The 17,690-nt window shown below is 45.5% G+C and overlaps 1 protein-coding gene and 1 non-coding gene across 9 annotated transcripts in view; both read right to left on the bottom strand.

Annotated features, from left to right (window-relative positions):
• Window positions 1-5,871: 5,871 nt before the first annotated feature.
• Window positions 5,872-17,690, bottom strand: part of BRCA1 (BRCA1 DNA repair associated) — a 73,850-nt gene continuing 62,031 nt past the window's right edge. For 7 of the 8 annotated variants that reach the window (XM_037731672.1, XM_017509328.2, XM_017509331.2 and 4 more), the window contains 5 exons: window positions 16,682-16,765; window positions 11,108-11,162; window positions 10,351-10,424; window positions 9,164-9,224; window positions 6,478-7,435 (listed from right to left, as the gene is read on the bottom strand). In XM_037731672.1, coding sequence (XP_037587600.1) covers window positions 7,311-7,435; window positions 9,164-9,224; window positions 10,351-10,424; window positions 11,108-11,162; window positions 16,682-16,765 — 399 coding nt within the window. In that variant the 3' untranslated portion in view covers window positions 6,478-7,310. Of the gene's footprint in view, window positions 7,436-9,163; window positions 9,225-10,350; window positions 10,425-11,107; window positions 11,163-16,681; window positions 16,766-17,690 lie in introns of all 8 variants that reach the window. The other variant, XM_017509326.2, reaches the window with a different exon arrangement.
• LOC119468352 lies at window positions 8,560-8,621 on the bottom strand. The gene has a single exon (XR_005197012.1). It is a non-coding gene; the product is annotated as a U7 small nuclear RNA (small nuclear RNA).

The following is a 17,690-nucleotide window of genomic DNA, read 5'->3' as shown; positions in this document are numbered from 1 at the left end:
TGAGCCACCGCGCCCGGCAATTACAGGTATTGATCGACTTACGACCTATGCAACTTACGACCACTCGACTTTACGACCACAATCGCTAGCCACGACTGCTCTGCATCTCACAGCGCAAACGTTGCCCAGCTGGGTGTACGACAGTGCGGACCAGCTTCCGGCAGCACTACCATCTCCGCGTGCATATAGCCTACTCAACTTATAACCAAATCGTGTTAACAACCGGTCTGTCAGAACCAATCGTGGTCGTAAGTCGAGCACTAGCTGTATGGTCATAAGGGATTATAAGGACCTTCTAGTCAAATAAAGAGGATAAAATATGCACACAAATAACTTCAACTGAATAAGTGTCACAAATAAAGCAAAACTTCTGGAGTATTCTACATGGGGAGAGATTCTGGCCTAGAAAACTTGGGGAAGGTTCTGTAGGGGTGAGGGCACAGGATTAAGGCCTGTGGAGATGGCAGATCAGGACTTACCCAGCAGAACATAAGAGTATGAGCAAAATTTATGGGTTCCCATATTTGATGGCCAGGGTGCCTGAAAAGAACAGCAGATAAGGAATTGGAGAGGTTGGGTTTGGGCTTGGGATGGAAGGTCTGGGGAGACTGGGTGGGGACAAAGGGTCAGAAATATTTATCCTTTCAGGACTCTCGTCTTACCTCTTTCGATCAGTGCTCCTTCCTCCAATTCTAGCTGGAGGCTCTTACCTGGGCCTGTGGAATCTTCAGGTTTCCTTTTCATCTGGCTAAATCTTACCCAAGACCCAAGGCCCAGTTGAGATGCCTCCGCCAGAAGTCTCCTGCAACAGGCAGGGCCTAGCCCCACCACACAGTCCCCAAAAAAACTTTTGTACCAGAATTCTGCAAATTTTCTTTGGCTTTTTGTTTTTTGAGATGGAGTCCCACTCTGTCACCCAAACTGGAGTGCAGTGGCATAGTCTCGGCTCACTGCAACCTCCGCCTCCTGGGTTTAAGCGATTCTCCTGCCTCAGCCTCCCGAGTAGCTGGGACTACAGGCATGTGCCACCATGCCCAGCTAATTTTTGTATTTTTAGTAGAGATGTGGTTTCACCAGCTGGCCAGGCTGGTCTTGAGCTCCTCACCTCAGGTGACCCACCCACCTTGGCTTCCCAAAGTAGTGGGATTACAGGCATGAGCTGCTGTGCCCGGCCTTCTCTGGCTTTCTTTTCTTGCCTCTACCATTGAATGGTAACCAATCTGAAGGCCAGAAATGGAGTTTTTCACCCTCTTTGCCACAGCTACACACATAAATGCACACATAGACACATGCATGCCCATACACAACCCAACAGAACTGGGCACAAAATGTCCCCTCAATCATTAACCTTGTTACTCACCACCTCCCAGGACTGGTTCTCAGCACAATGCACTGGAAAGAGCACAGGGTTTTAGCCTCACACAAATCTTTGTTTGAATCTGAGCTCTGCCCCTTCCTTTTGTTGTGTGACCTTGCGTAAGTGGCTTGACCTCTCAAAACTTCATTTTCCTCATTTGCATGTGGTGAATAATGCCTGGCACTTAGTAGGAGTGTGGCAAATGATAGTCATTAATGGTGATTGTTGTTGCTGCTGAGAGCCAGCAAGATCCGATGGTCGAAAGGACCCAGGGCTGGGTTTTCATTTTCCTTCCCTTTTAGTTGTCTTCTCCTCCTACCTGCCTGCTCTGTTTTGTCCTCTCTGTGTCTTTCCTGTCACCAGTCTCTGGGTCTGCCTGCTTCTCTCCCTCCAGGCTGGCTTTCTCTTCTCTCCTCAGAGAGCTTGGCTGTTGCCGACTCTCACAGGGTATGGGCTGTCTGTGCCTTGTGCACCATCAGTCAATAAAGATAAATTACAAAATCATTTGTTTTATTTGTTCTTGTTACCTTGAGGGCTGTCTGAAATTGCCTTTCTCTTGAAAGCCACATTTGCATATCTCTATGCTGGAGTCAAAGCCTGCAGCTGTGGTTTCAATACAATTTAAATATTAATAAAACCTCCTAAACCTTTAGCTGTTTTTTTTTTTTTTTTTTGAGACGGAGTTTCGCTCTTGTTACCCAGGCTGGAGTGCAATGGCGCGATCTCGGCTCACCGCAACCTCCGCCTCCTGGGTTCAGGCAATTCTCCTGCCTCAGCCTCCTGAGTAGCTGGGATTACAGGCACGCGCCACCATGCCCAGCTAATTTTTTGTAGTTTTAGTAGAGACGGGGTTTCACCGTGTTGACCAGGATGGTCTTGATCTCTTGACCTCGTGATCCACCCGCCTCGGCCTCCCAAAGTGCTGGGATTACAGGCTTGAGCCACCGCGCCCGGCATCCTTTAGCTGTTTTTTAAAAAAGCAATCTGGCCCTTCTGCTCCCAGATTGCTAATATAATTTAATCTTTGTCCTTTGCATTGTTCAGCAATTATCTGTGGGGGACATGTTCCAAGACCACAAATGGATGCCTGAAACCTCAGATAGTACCAAACCCTATATATAACTATGTTTTACCCCATACATACATACCCATGATAAAATGTAATTCATAAATTAGACACGGTAAGAGATTAACAACAATAATAGCAAAATAGAACAAGTCGAACAATACTCAAAATGGTGTACAATTTAAAACGTATGACTGGTTTCTGGAATTTTCCTTTTAATATATTTGGACCATGGTGACCACAGGCAACTGAAATCGAAACCACGGATAAGTAGGGGGACTACAGCCTTTGCTTAAAGGGCCTTTTTGAAGTTAACTGAAGCCAGCTGTTGCAACCTTGTAGATAAGAACCACTTACCAGTCTGCAAACCTTATTTATCCTGAACAAGCCCTAACAAAATAGACCACAGGTAACATTTTCTACCAATTAGCAGCCCCTTACACTAAGCCATTGGTTCGCAAACTTGAGCCTGTTGCAGAATCACAGGTTGCTGGCCCTATCTAAGTTTGGGATTCAGTGGGTCTGGGAATTTGCATAAATAACAAATTCCTAGGTGATGCTGTTGCCCCCTCACACTCTCACCAGGGGATCATGCTTTGAGAACCACTGAACTGTAATGTTAAGCTGTCATATCAGTTTGAGTCCTTGAAACCAGGTCTCCAGAGTTCATATTCCCCAGCCACCAGAGTTGGGGGGAAGTCGCTCCAGATCTTGATCTCTTCCAGTCCCTCAAATAACTGCTTACATTTTACTGATCCTCCAGACATTCAGGATCAGCTCCTGCTACACCTCCCCAATCCCTGCTCAACATAGGAGCTGTTTCTAGTTTTCCTTCATTTTCTATTTGGCCAGATTTGTTTTAATTTTCTCCTTGTTAGAGGCAGAGTTACAGGCTGTTCAAGGGAATTAGGCCTCACTGAAGTATGGTGGAAGGGGCTGCCGGCTCAGCCATTTTCCAGTAGTCTTTGATAAGTGAGCCCCCTCATTCCCTGGGAAGCAGGCCCCATTCTCTAGGGCTTATTTGGGTAGATTGCAGCTCCCCCTCATCCTGCCATTCTCTGCCGTCTGCCTCTGGGGCTGACCTTATCTGCTCCTCACAGCCTTCAGAGAACACATTCTGGGCAGCTTGGCTCCTTCCGCTCTGACCACCCCACACGGATTCCTTTCTTTTTCTCCTGCATGTTTTTGAGGCGATACTTTGTTGATGATTCTGGTTGCATTTTTTAGGAGGGAGATAATCTGCCAGAGCTCTTCTCTAGGCCCCCTCCCTGTGCCTGCCTGATAATCCTTTCTCCTCCTTCCTTTCCAGCTTCTTTGTAGAAGTTTGTTTTGTAAAATAAGATAAAGGCAGTACAGGAACTAGTTCCCAAGTGCTGCTGTGCACAGAGAGGGCTAGAGATTGTGGGGTAGGAAAGTGGGAGGACATCCTACAGTCAGAGGTCAAAGGAATGTGGATTAACTCCATCGTCAGATAGGACTCTTAACCTGGGCCAGGTATCATGAGGCCAGGGACTGAACTTGACTTCTGGGAAAGGTTATGTAGAGCTTAAAACAGATGTTGTATGTATTTGTTGGAAGACCTTAGACAATTATAGAAAATTTAATGTGTTTTAGTCATCTTTGCTTTCACTCACTATTCTTGAAAAGGCAGGCTGTACTAGATAGATACTGCTTTTGCTGTTAACCCATCAGTGATGGGGGCAGCAGGCTGAGGCCTGGCTCACCTGCAAGGCCCAGTAGCACTTCTGCTTGCTTCCTGCCTGCCTTTACTGCTAACACTGAGACCCATCAACTTACTGGCAGGTAGACAGGGAGCTGGCATGGGCCCGAGGGAAGTCAAGCTGTAGGTGAGGATGAACTGGAAGGCTTTGACAACTAAGATACACAGTGATAAGCTGGGAGGCCTGAGAGAAGTGGAAATAGTAGCCATGATCCACTCCTGCAAGACCCTTTGTCTGACATAGGGCTGCTTTTACTGTCTCCTACCATGACCCCAAAAAGGAAGTGAGTTCCCCTCAAAATCTACTTCTCTCCCAAAATTCCCTTAAGGCTTGAACCTTCCATCCTGAGGTCAGTGACAGAGGCAGATGGAAAACTGATGATGGGAATAGAAAGGTGGCTTTGGATCTCCATGTAGTCATTTATTAGCTGGCAATTCTGAGTAAAATCTTAAAAGGAACTTGAGATTCAACTCCAATTCTTCAAATGAGGTAACAAATACCCACTTCATAGAGCTATGATGAAGACTGTTATAAAATGTAATAATGGCAGTTAGCTCCATTTTCTCTATCTTCCTTCACTGTCCCCACCAAATACAGCAGTACTGAATTGTGTGATGACTTCATTCTCTGCTCAAAAAGGATTCCAATCCCTGAGCAGTGTGAGGACTAGGAAATAATGGTACAGAGTATCATCTGTAGATTAAGTATGCCAAATGGCCTGGCACAGTGACTCACGCCTGTAATCCCAGCACTTTGGGAGGCCAAGGCAGGTGGATCACAAGGTCAGGAGTTCAAGACCAGCCTGGCCAAGATGGTGAAACCCCATCTCTACTAAAAATGCAAAAATTAGCTGGGTGTGGTGGCAGGCACCTGTAATCCCAGCTACTTGGGAGGCTGAGGCAGAGAACTGCTTGAACCCAGGAGGCGGAGGTTGCAGTGAGCCGAGATTGCACCACTGTACTCCAGCCTGGGCGACAGAGTGAGACTCCATCTTGAGAAAAAAGGAACAAAAAAAGTATGTTAAATAGAAGTGGTAGGCAGATTTCTAAAGACATCCTCCCTTGATTGCTATCTTCTGGTTATTCAATCCAACACTAGTCTAGGTACTGCTCTGAAGGGATTTTGCAGCTATAATTAAGGCTAGGGACCTTAAGATATGGAGATCACTTTGGATTATCTGGTGGGTGCAATCTAATCACTTGAGCCCTTAGAAACAGAAATGTCTCTGGCAGGAGTTAGAAAGATACAGCAGTCAGAAAGATTCAGTGTGAGGAAAAACTTGACCCCACATTGCTGGTTTTGAAGATGGAGGCAGATGGGCCAGAAACCTAGGAATGTTAGGAGCCTCAAGAAGCTGAGAATGACACTTGGCCAACAGTGGTGGGAAACAGCAATCTTAGTCCTAAATTGCAAGGAAGAATTCAGCCAACAACATGAATGTTTATCCCTAGAGCCTCTAGAAGGGAGCACCACCCTGCCAACACATTTATTCTGGCCTTATGAAACCTGAAACAAAGAAACAGGTGAGCCACCTCAGACTTCTGACCTTGTGACAATTTGTTTTGGCAGCAGTAAGAAATACAAAAGGTATTTAAGCTGCCTCAATAAACCCTAGGAGGTAGATACTATCATTACCCCCATTTTACATAGGAAGAGACTGAAGCACAGTGAACAGGCTCTGGGAAGGTCTGCTGGCCTGTCTCAAGAATAGTCATTCATGGCAGAAGTGTTTTCTACCAAGTTTATTTACAGTGTTAACAGCACAACATTTACAAAACGTATTTTGTACAATCAAGTCTTCACTGCCCTTGCACACCGGGGGCTAGGGAAGACACAGTCCTTCCAACAGCTATAAGCAGTACTAGATAATGAGTTTCTGAAAAACACTTTTTCTTCGCAAGCAAAATTATTTATGAAGCTGTATGGTTCAGCAATAGAGAGCAAAGGGAAAAAAATACCTCAAAGAAAGCAACAGCTCCTTTTCCTGGTGGGATCTGTCATTTTACAGACATGAAATATTCATGCCAGAAATCTTATATATTTTTTCTTTTTCCTGTATGAGGTACACACTACAGAGATCTTATATTTTAAGAGGAATGGGTTACATAGCAGAGCTACAACAACAAACATTTTATTTATTACTAATGAGGAATTAGAAGACTGTCTTTGGAAACTGGTTCTTGAAAATCTCCGGCTGTTTTAGAACACATTCTTTAGAAATCTAGCAAATATACCTCAGACTTTTAGAAATCTCTTCTATTTAACCCTCAAGTTTCATTTCTTTTTCTTTTCTTTTTTTTTTTTTTTTTTGAGTCACAGACTTACTCTGTTGCCCAGGCTGGAGTGCAGTGGCATCATCTTGGCTCACTGCAACCTCTGCCTCCCGGGCTCAAGTGATTCTCCTGTCTCAGCCTCTCAAGTAGCTGGGATTACAGGCGTCCACAACCACACCTGGCTAATTTTTGTATTTTTAATAGAGATGGGGTTTCACCATCTCTGTTGCCCAGGCTGGTTTCAAACTCCTGACCTCCAGTGATCTGCCTGCCTCGGCCTCCCAAAGTGCTGGGATTACAGGCATGAGCCACCATGCCCGGCCCTCAAGTTTCATTTTCATATCTAATACCTGCCTCAGAACTTCCTCCCCAGTGCTCCACTCCAACATTTGAGAACTGCCCAAGGACAATTCTGATTTTAAGTCACATATTTGATCCCAAATACTCTCCTTCCATTGAAGGGTCTGACTCCCTGCCTTTGTGAACACAGGGTTTTTTTAAGAGAAGCAAACTTAGGGAAACCAGCTATTCTCTCAAGCCACTCTGTGCCTCCAGCCCTAAGCCAACAGCCCTAATAGAGATAATACGGTTGATAAATAATGAATCAGCATCTTGCTCAATTGGTGGTGTTTAAATGGTTTTAAAATTTCCTCAGGTAAAAAATTACCATAATTTTGTACTCATGGCAGATTTCAAAGGGAGACTTGAGCCAGAAAAATCTTTAAGGGAACCTTGCACAGCCAGAAGCCTTTTTCAGGCTGATGTACATAAAATATTTAGTAGCCAGGACAGTGGAAGGACTGAAGAGTGAGAAGCGCTCCCAGGGCCTGGAAAGACCACTTTGTAAGCTCATTCTTGGGGCCCTGTGGCTCTGTACCTGTGGCTGGCTGCAATCAGTAGTGGCTGTGGGGGATCTGGGGTATCAGGTAGGTGTCCAGCTCCTGGCACTGGTAGAGTGCTACACTGTCCAACACCCACTCTCGAGTCACCACAGGCACCTCACACATCTGCCCAATTGCTGGGGACAGAGAACACAAGCAAAGATTAGTGTCAATTCACATTCTCCCGGACCAGGCTCTAATTAATCTACTCCAGGGTCCTGGTTGTATGAGTTCTTAGGATTCATGAGGTAGAAATCCATCTTTTTTTTTTTTTTTTTGAGATAGAGTCTCGCTCTTGTCACTCAGTCTGGAGTGCAATGGTGCAATTTTGGCTCACTGCAACCTCCACCTCCTGGGTTCAAGCGATGTTCCTGCCTCAGCTTCCCAAGTAGTGGGGATTACAGGCACCAGCCACCATGCCCGGCTAATTTTTTTTTTTTTTTTGACTTTTTAGTAGAGATGGGGTTAGCCAGGCTGGTCTCAAACTCCTGACCTCAGGTGATCCACCCTGAGGCTGAGGCAGGAGAATCCACTGAATCCAGAAGGCAGAGGTTGCAGTGATCTGCAGTGAGCCAGATTACTCCAGCCTGGGTAACAAAGTGAGACTCTGAAGCCCAAGGAGTGACTGCTGGTGAAAGCCCACAGCCTCTGGCAACTGTATTAACATGAACTTCAATCTGTTAAAGGAAAGCCACCAGGAAAACAGCAATGTAATTTAATGATGTGGAAAAATATATGTAATATCTTAAGAAAAAAAGCAAAACAGTGTAATTATCACATTTTATAAAATACACATGTATATATATATATAGGCACATATACCTGGTAGAATTTTATGGTGACCATCTTTTTTTTTTTTTTTTTTTTTTTTTTTTTGAGACGGAGTTTCGCTCTTGTTACCCAGGCTGGAGTGCAATGGCGCGATCTCGGCTCACCGCAACCTCCGCCTCCTGGGTTCAGGCAATTCTCCTGCCTCAGCCTCCTTAGTAGCTGGGATTACAGGCACGTGCCACCATGCCCAGCTAATTTTTTTTGTATTTTTAGTAGAGACGGGGTTTCACCATGTTGACCAGGATGGTCTCGATCTCTTGACCTCATGATCCACCCGCCTCGGCCTCCCAAAGTGCTGGGATTACAGGCTTGAGCCACCGCGCCCGGCCTATGGTGATCATCTTTAAGTGGTGGAATTACTGGGATTATTTTATCATTTTTGTGCAAATTTATACTTTCTTTTTTCTTTTCTTTTTTTTTTTTAAGTGAAAGAGGCCTTCCGGCAAAAACCGGAAAGCCTGCTAGACAAATTCTAAAAGAGCTGTGACACTTATACTTTCTTTTTTCTTTCTGAGACACAGTCCCACTCTGTCGCCCAGGCTGGAGTGTAGTGGTATGATCATGGCTCACTGCAGCACTGACTTCTTGGCCTCAAGGGATCCTCCCACCTCAGCTTCCCAAGTAGCTGAAACTACAGGCATGTACCATCACACCCAGCTAGTTTTTAAATTTTTTGTAGAAATGAAGTCTCCCTATGTTGCCCAGGCTAGTCTTGAACTCCTAGGCTCCTTGGCCTCCACAATGGCCTCCCAAAGTGCTGGGATTATAGGTGTGATCTACCATGCCTAGCCTTGATTTATATTTTCTGTGATGAACATTCATATCGAACCCCCACCCCATGGAAACAGTTCATGTATTACTTTTACAATATAAAACAAACAACAATAAAAATGCCAACAAGACATTTTAGCCGTTCATTAGACAAATATTTAAAATGTGCCAAGAACTGTGCTATTCAAGCACCAGGTAATGAGTGGCAAACCAAACCCATGCAAAAGGACCCCATATAACACAGGTATATGCAAGCACCTTACCATGGAAGCCACTGTCCTCTGTCCAGGCATCTGGCTGCACAACCACAACTGCGTGGATACCCTGCATCCCCAGGAAGGAAACAACATTGAAGTGTCAGAGCAGGACTACTGGAACTGTCACTTCATCGTTTTTTTTTTTGAGACAGGGTCTTGCTCTGTTGTCCAGGCTGGAGTGCAGTGGTATGATCGTTAGCTCACTGCAACCTCTGCCTCCTGGGCTTAAGCGATTCTTCTAACTCAGCCTCCCAAGTAGCTGGCACTACAGGCGCGTGCCACTTCCCCTGGCTAATTTTATTTATTTTTTTAGAGATGGGGTTTCACCATGTTGGCCAGGATGGTCTTGATCTCCTGACTTTGTGATCCGCCTGTCTCAGCCTCCCAAAGTGCTGGAATTACAGGCGTGAGCCATAGCGCTCAGCAATTTTTTTGTATTTTTGGTAGAGATGGGGTTTTGCCATGTTGCCCAGGCTGGTCTTGAGTTCCTAGGCTCAAGTGATTCTCCTACCTTGGCCTCCCAAAGTGTTAGGATTATAGGTGTGAGGCACTGAGCCCAGCCCATCATTTTTTTTCTCTTTTTTTAGATGAAGTCTCACTCTGTCACCCAGGCTGGAGTGCAGTGGTGCAATCTTGGCTCACTGCAACCTCTGTCTTCCAGGTTCAAGCAATTCTCATGCCTCTGCCTCCCAAGTAGCTGGGATTACAGGCATGCTCCACCAGACCCAGCTAATTTTTGTATTTTTTTTTAGTAGAGATGGGGTTTCACCATGTTGGCAAGGCTGGTCTAAAACTCCTGACCTCAAGTGATCCACCTGCCTCGGCCTCCCAAAGTGCTGGGATTAGAGGCATGAGCCACCATGCCCGGCCTCCAGCCCATCATTTCTGGATTATTTGTTGAAACATGGTATGCTGGGGGAGTAGAGAGAGGAGTAGGAGGGGGATATGGCAAAAAGAGTTAGAGGGAAAGGGCCTTCCCTCAGTATATTTAGTATGTGCAGTTCTCAAGTCTGTACCCATCCCTTACAGACTTGAGAACTGCACATATTAAATATACTTCTGGCACAGGTACGTGGGGAGAGAAGGCTTCTGAGGCTATAGTAGGGGCATCCATAGGGACTGATTGCCAGTCTTGCTCAATCACAGGAGAGAACATTGTGTCCTCCCTCTCTGACAGGGCACCCAGTACTTACTGTGCCAAGGGTGAATGATGAAAGCTCCTTCACCACAGAAGCCCCACACAGCTGCACCATCCACTCCAGTTGATCTGAACAGGGCATTGAGATGTAAAATCACCACAGTAATCTGTGTACTTAACGCAGGCCCTCTGCCCTACACTTTCTGGATGAAGGCTTATAGCAAGACCCCTCAGTGGGAGAGTCTGTCTCTCTGCTCCAAAGGACTACAGTCTTAAAGTAGTAGGGGTATGGATTTTAAGTCAATTTGCCACTGATAAGGTGCATACTCTGGTTATCAGTCTCCATAAGGCCACTTGGTAGATAAGGTTTGATAGTCTCTCAAATAAAATGCTTGAAAGAAAAAAAAAAGATTGAAGATCTAATTTCCATTAATTTGCTAAATTGCTGGCTAAGACACTGTGAAAAAACACTCACCTTCTTTTCCTCCCTTCCTCCCTGCATCCTAATTCTGTGTTGGTAATTGATAATCACGGCCACTGAAAATATCATACTTGGTGATAATTACTGTAAATGTCAAGAGATGGGAAGATAATTCATCCAGTTAAAAAAAATACACATCATCCTGGTTAGAGACTCAGCGGGGAAAGGTTACATGCTGAGCTGGAATCCATATACTCAGGGGAACAGAAATCAGAAGAGACTGGAGATTTCACCAATCTGAGGAACCCTCATTGGGGGATCTTGCTTGTAACACTCCGCTATGTAAGACAAAGGCTAGTGCTGGAACTCTGCAGTTCTCCCAGGCTCTTACCTGTGGGCATGTTGGTAAAGGGTCCATAACAACAGATTTCTAGGCCCCTGAAGATCTGGAAGAGAGGAAGAGAGAGTGACAGGGGAATGGAGAGAAAGAAAATTTAGTTATAAAAGAATTGGCTTTTATTAAAAAAACAGACTTTCAAAAAGGAAGAGCTTTTCTTTTTCTTTTGTTCACCACCTGATGATTTCTGCTGTTACTTCCCAGGGACAAGTAGACCAATGTCCAGAACACTAAGGGATTTCAGAAGACCTTTTTGAAGTGCATATGTAGTGGACCTGCACTCTACCAGCATTCCTTGTCATTCAAGGACTGAGCATCTCAGTCACCAATCAGGCCCAGGCTCCTCCCTAATGATCTCTGCAGGTGCTTTTACTTCTTAGATGCAAAGGAAAAATAAGGTCCTTCTGTATGTTTAATAAAAGGCTTGGATGGCTAGAAATTCAAAGCTAGTGGCTGAAGTTTGATGTTTATCCAGACTTAGTACCTCAATACTCACCATGACCCCATCAGCAGAGGAGTCTATGTTGATTTTAGATGTACATGCTCCTTGTCTCCTGACTTTCTTCCAGCCCCCCAAACACCTGTTCTTCACACTACTCTGAGAATGGCCATTCCATCTTTAGGCCACCTAAGCAGTTTTTAAACTAGAAGTGAAGCCAGGTTCTGCCTTTCTTCATTGAACTGGTCTGACTGCCTGGTTTCCTTAAGACACAGATCACACCACAGCTCCTTTTCCACTTACAGGGCTTGGCAACACTGTTCAAAAGAACTTTCTGTGATAGTCAAAATGTTCTATATCAGTGCTAATAAGGTAGCCATGTGTCACATAGAGTTATTGAGCACTGGAGATGTGGTAAGGGTGAACGAGGAACTAAATTTCGTGTTTTAATTATTTTCTTTGACAAGATGAGGTCTCATTCTGTCACTCAGGCTGGAGTACAGTGGCATGACTATAGATTGCTACAGCACTGAACTCCTGGGTCCAAGTAATCCTCCCACCTCAGCCTCCTAAGTACCTGGGACTACAGGTTCATACCACCACGACTGGCTGATTTGTAAAAATTTAAATTTACAGTCCCATGTGGCTGGTGGCAACAGTGTGGGACAGTGCAAATTCTCATATATACATTGGGATAAGTTCTTAGCAAAGAACTTGGGTATAACTTAAAAATAAACCCTGCTGGGTGTAGTGGCCCACATCTGTAATCCCAGCACTTTGGGAGGCCATGGCAGACAGATGACCTGAGGTCAGAAGTTCGAGAACAGCCTGACCAATATGGAGAAACCCCATCTCTACTAAAAACACAAAATTAGCCAGGCATGGTGGCACATGTTTGTAATGCCAGCTACTGGGGAGGCTGAAGCAGAAGAATTGCTTGAACCCAGGAGGCAGAGGTTGGGGTGAGACGATTTCACGCCATTGCCCTCTAGCCTGGGCAATAAGAATGAAACTCCATCTCAAAAAACAAAAAACCCCAATAAACCCTATATTTGTATCATTTGGATGGATATGTTTTGGGTAACTCTCAGTCTCTTGACCCTCTTCCTACCTTTCCATTTCAATAAAAAGAAAATTGCCAAGGCCTAAAATTCAGCTGGCCTCAAAGAGACTGTGATAGAGAAAAATCAGGAAGGTAAAAAATACACGGATGGCTTCTTAGAAAGTGGTCACCTTCCCCACTGACAGACACACGGACGGACGGACACACACACACACACACACACACACACACACACACACACATATTATAGCCAGAGGGAAAAGAACGGAGAGCAGGACAAATCTGTTTGTTTTAAAGGACGGCATCCATCTGTGCCACTCTCACTATCTGTATGAATAAACTGTACCCCCAAACTGTGGACAGGACCTGCATGCTCCTAATGCTAGAAGTTCTCCCTTGGCAGCTAGCTGGAGCCAAATGGTGACATGAAAAGTACAAAAGAGGCTGGGTGCAGTGGCTCACACCTGTAATCCCAGCACTTTGGTAGGCTGAAGCAGGCGAATCACGAGGTCAAAAGATAGGGGCCATCTTGGCCAACATGGTGAAACCCCGTCTCTACTAAAAATACAAAAATTAGCTGGGCATGGGGGCACATGCTTGTAATCCCAGCAACTCAGGAGGCTGAGGCAGGAGAATCACTTGAACCCAGAAGGCGGAGGCTGCAGTAAGCCGAGATCATGCCACTGCACTCCAGCCTGGTGACAAAGTGAGACTCTGTCTCAAAAAAAAAAAGAAAAAAAGAAAAAAAAAGGTACAAAAGATTAGGAATGTATCCAGGCTAACACTCAGTGATGAGGATGTCTAGTTATGAGATAAGAAATTTGAAGTTTCACCTCTACATATACATTTCTCTTCCAGAAGAAAACACTATGGTGACATTCTATATCTTCAGGATGTCATTACTTTGACCACATACTTTCCATTATTGCTATTCTGCATGGAGGAAAAAACCGAAAGCACTACATTTTCTTTTTAAAGAAGGGAAGAATCTGGTGCTAATACTGCATAGCATACAGCGGAGTAAAAACAGAGGACTGGCTCACATGGAACTCCCCTGTGGTAAACGAGAAGCAGAAATAAAGCCAGCAGCTTTTCTTGGCATCTGGAACAATTACTTGATGGGCTCAGAAGATAAGAACAGGCTGACCTCAAGAGTTCAAAACGCCAGGCTTGATTTGTGATCATGCCCAAGGCAGTTTTCCTTAGGAAATTACCTCTACTGGTTCCCTCTTAAGTTTCTATGAAGGGACAGAAAGTGCTTGGTGGAAAGACGTTTCGTTTTAAGACAAGGTCTCACAATGTTGCCCAGGCTGGAGTGCAGTAGCACGATCATGGCTCATTACAGCCTCGACCTCCCAGACTCAAGCATTCTTCTCACCTTAGCCTCCTGAGTAGCTGGGAACACAGGAATGTGCCTCAACATCCAGCTAATTTTTAAATTTTTTTGTAGAGACAAGGTCTCACTACGGTACCCAGGCTAGTCTTGAACTCCTGGGCTCAAGGGATCCTCCTGTCTTGGCCTCCCAAAGTGCTGGGATTATAGGCATGAGCCACTGCACCCAGCTGGGATGTTCTGAAATGCCTGGTAGTGCACACATGAAAAAGGAAGAAAAGCAGACTGGGAACATAGCACCTAGCCAGTGAGCTGAGAAAGTAGCCAGCTCAGGCCCGACAGGTAGGTGTGAAATCCTGCACAGAGTTCTCCCTGAGAAGAAGTCATAGTTCTGCCTACGTCATTTGCTACAATATGATCTGGAGAAAGTCATTGAGTCTTCTTGGGTCTCATTTCCAAAGTTGTTAGAATGCTCTATTTTTTTTCTTCTGTGAAGCCCTTCAACAACTTTTCTTTTCTTTTCTTTTTTGAGACAGAGTTTCACTCACGTTACCCAGGCTGGAGTGCAATGGCACAATCTCGGCTCACTGCAACCTCCGCCTCCTGGGTTCAGGCAATTCTCCTGCCTCAGCCTCCTGAGTAGCTGGGATTACAGGCACGCACCACCATGCCCGGCTAATTTTTTGTATTTTTAGTAGAGACGGGGTTTCACCATGTTGACCAGGATGGTCTCGATCTCTTGACCTCGTGATCCACCCGCCTCGGCCTCCCAAAGTGCTGGGATTACAGGCTTGAGCCACCACGCCCGGCCTACCAACTTTTCAAGAAACTATGGTATTATCATTAAGAGTTTAGACTTGGAGGCTGGGTGCAGTGGCTCATGCACTTTGGGAGGCCAAGGCAAGTGGATCACTTGAGACTAGGAGTTTAAGATCAGCCTGGCCGACAGGGCAAAACCCCCTCTCTAATAAAAATATAAAAATTAAGGCCAGGCGCGGTGGCTCACCCCTGCTATCCTAGCACTTTGGGAGGCTAAGGCAGGCGGATCATCTGAGGTCAGGAATTCGAGACCAGCCTGGCCAACGTGGTGAAACCCTGCCTCTACTAAAATTACCAAAAAATTATCTGGGTGTGGTGGGACACACCTGTAATCCCAGCTACTTGGGAGGCTGAGGCACGAGAATTGCTTGAACCCAGGAAGCAGAGGCTGCAATGAGCTGAGATTGTGCCACTGCACTCCAGACTGGTCAACAGAATGAGACAAAAAATTAGCTGGGTGTGGTGGTGCATGCCTGTAATCCTAGCTACTTGGCAGGCGAAGGCACGAGAATTACTTGAACTTGGGAGATAGAGGTTGCAATGGGCAGAGATAGTGCCACTACACTCCAGTATGGGTGACAGAGCAACACTCTGTCTCAAAAAATAAATTAACAAAGAGTTTAGACTTGGAGCTAGACTTCCTGAGTTCAACTTCTAGTTCCATCATTTACTAGCTGTGTGACTTTGGGCAACTTATTCAACCTCTCTGAGCCTCAATTTTCTCATCCGTAATAGGCGTAATTATAGTACATACCTCATAGAGCTGTCGTAAAATTGTTAATTAGTTAAAACATGGCTGAACCTTTAGAGCAGTCCCTGGCATACAGTGATCTTTTTTTTTTTTTTTTTTTTTTGGAGACCTTCTCTCTGTTATCCAGGCTAGAGTGTAGCGATGCAATCTCGGTTCACTGCAACCCCCACCTCTTGAGCTCAAGAGAGCCTCCCAACTCAGCCTTCCAAGTAGCTGGAACTACAGGTTCTAATGCCCCCACGCCCGGTTAATTTTTGTATATATTTTTTTTTGGCAGAGATGGGGTTTTGCCATGTTGCCCAGGCTGGTATTGAACTCCTCTGCTCAAACAATCTTCCTACCTCAGCCTCCCAAAGTGCTGGGATTACAGGAATAAGCCACTGTGCCAGGCCTAGTGAACATTATATAAATTTTAGTTTTAGCTCTTATTAATCAATTCCTCTTCTTTGTTTTCACAGAGAGCACTGTGCATGCCCTGCTCACAGCATTTACCATACTGTTTTAGAGAAAGACATCCTGGGCCGGGCATGGTGGCTCATGCCTGGAATCCTAGCACTTAGGGAGGCCGAGGTGGGGGGATCACCTGAGGTCAGGAGTTCAGGATCAGCCTGTACAACACAGTGAAACCCTGTCTCTACTAAAAATATGAAAAATTAGCCCAGTGTGGTGGTACGTGCCTGTAATCCCAGCTACTTGAGAGGTTGAGGCAGGAGAATTGCTTGAGCCTGGGAAGTGGAGTTTTCAGTGAGCTGAGATCATGCCACTGTACTCCAGCCTGGGTGACATAGCGAGACTCCATCTCGGGGGAAAAAGAGAGAGAAAGAGAGAAAGATACCCTGATGAAGTGAAAAGAGCAAAGGCTTTAGATTCCCATCGGCTTTAAGTCCCAGCTCTTCTACTTATCAGCTGAGATCTGAACCCCAGATAGGAATCCAAATTACATAGCCTCTCTAAATCTCTTAGTTCTATCATTCATAAAGTAGAGACAATACTTATTTATGTGGTTGGGTCGGAAAAGTGAAAAAGTAACCTGTGTGAAAGTACCTAGCAGTGTGTATGTATGTAACAAGCCTTACAAGATGAAGTGAATCATCTCAAGAAAGGGGATTGGAATACAGAGTGGTAGGATGAGATTTTTGTCAACTTGAGGGAGGGAGCTTTACCTTTCTGCCCTGGGATTCTCTTGCTCGCCTTGGACCTTGGTGGTTTCTTCCATTGACCACATCTCCTCTGACTTCAAAATCATGCTGAAAGAAAACAAACACAAACCATCAGGATCAGAGCAAGAGAAGCTTCCTTCAATGGAAGTGGAGCAGGCTCGTCATATTTAAGGCATTCAAGCTGGGTGTGGTGGCTCATGACCTGTAATCCCAGCACTTTGTGAGGCCAAGGCAGGTGGATCACTTGAGGTCAGGTGTTTTAGACCAACCTAGCCAACGTGGTGAAACCCCATCTCTACTAAAAAAAAATACAAGGCTGGGCATGGTGGCTCACGCCTGTAATCCTAGCACTTTGGAAGGCTGAGGCAGGTGGATCATTTGAGGTCAGGAGTTAAAGACCAGCCTGGCCAACATGGTGAAAACTTGTCTCTACTAAAATACAAAAAATTAGCTGTGCGTGCTGGTGGGCGTCTGTAATCCCAGCTACTCGGAAGGCTGAGGCAGGAGAATCGTTTGAACCTGGGAGGCGGAGGTGGCAATGAGCCGAGATCTCTCCACTGCACTGCAGCCTGGGTGACAGAGTGAGACTCTGTCTCAAAAAAATAAATAAATTAGGTCGGGTGAGGCACTTTGGAAGGCTGAGGTGGGCAGATCACAAGGTCAGGGGTTCAAGACCAGTCTGGCCGACATGGTGAAACCCCGTCTCTACTAAAAATACAAAAATTAGCTAGGCATTGTAGCACGTGCCTGTAATCCCATCTTCTTGGGAAGCTGAGGCAGGAGGATAGCTTGAGACCCATCTGGGCAACACAGTGAGACCCCTTCTCTACGAAAGATATATAAAACTTCAACTATTTGCGTGTGCACGGTTGCGTGTGCCTGCAGTCCCAATTTCTTGGGAAGCTGAGGCTGGAGGATCACTTGAGCCCAAGAGTTGGAGGTTGCAGTGAACTATGATCACATCACCTCACTCCCGACTGGGTAACAAAGTGAGACCCTGTTTAAAAAAAAA

Source organism: Cebus imitator, unplaced genomic scaffold (assembly GCF_001604975.1).
Source record: "Cebus imitator isolate Cc_AM_T3 unplaced genomic scaffold, Cebus_imitator-1.0 Scaffold415, whole genome shotgun sequence".
NCBI lineage: Eukaryota > Metazoa > Chordata > Mammalia > Primates > Cebidae > Cebus > Cebus imitator.
This window is presented reverse-complemented; position numbering and strand designations above follow the sequence as displayed.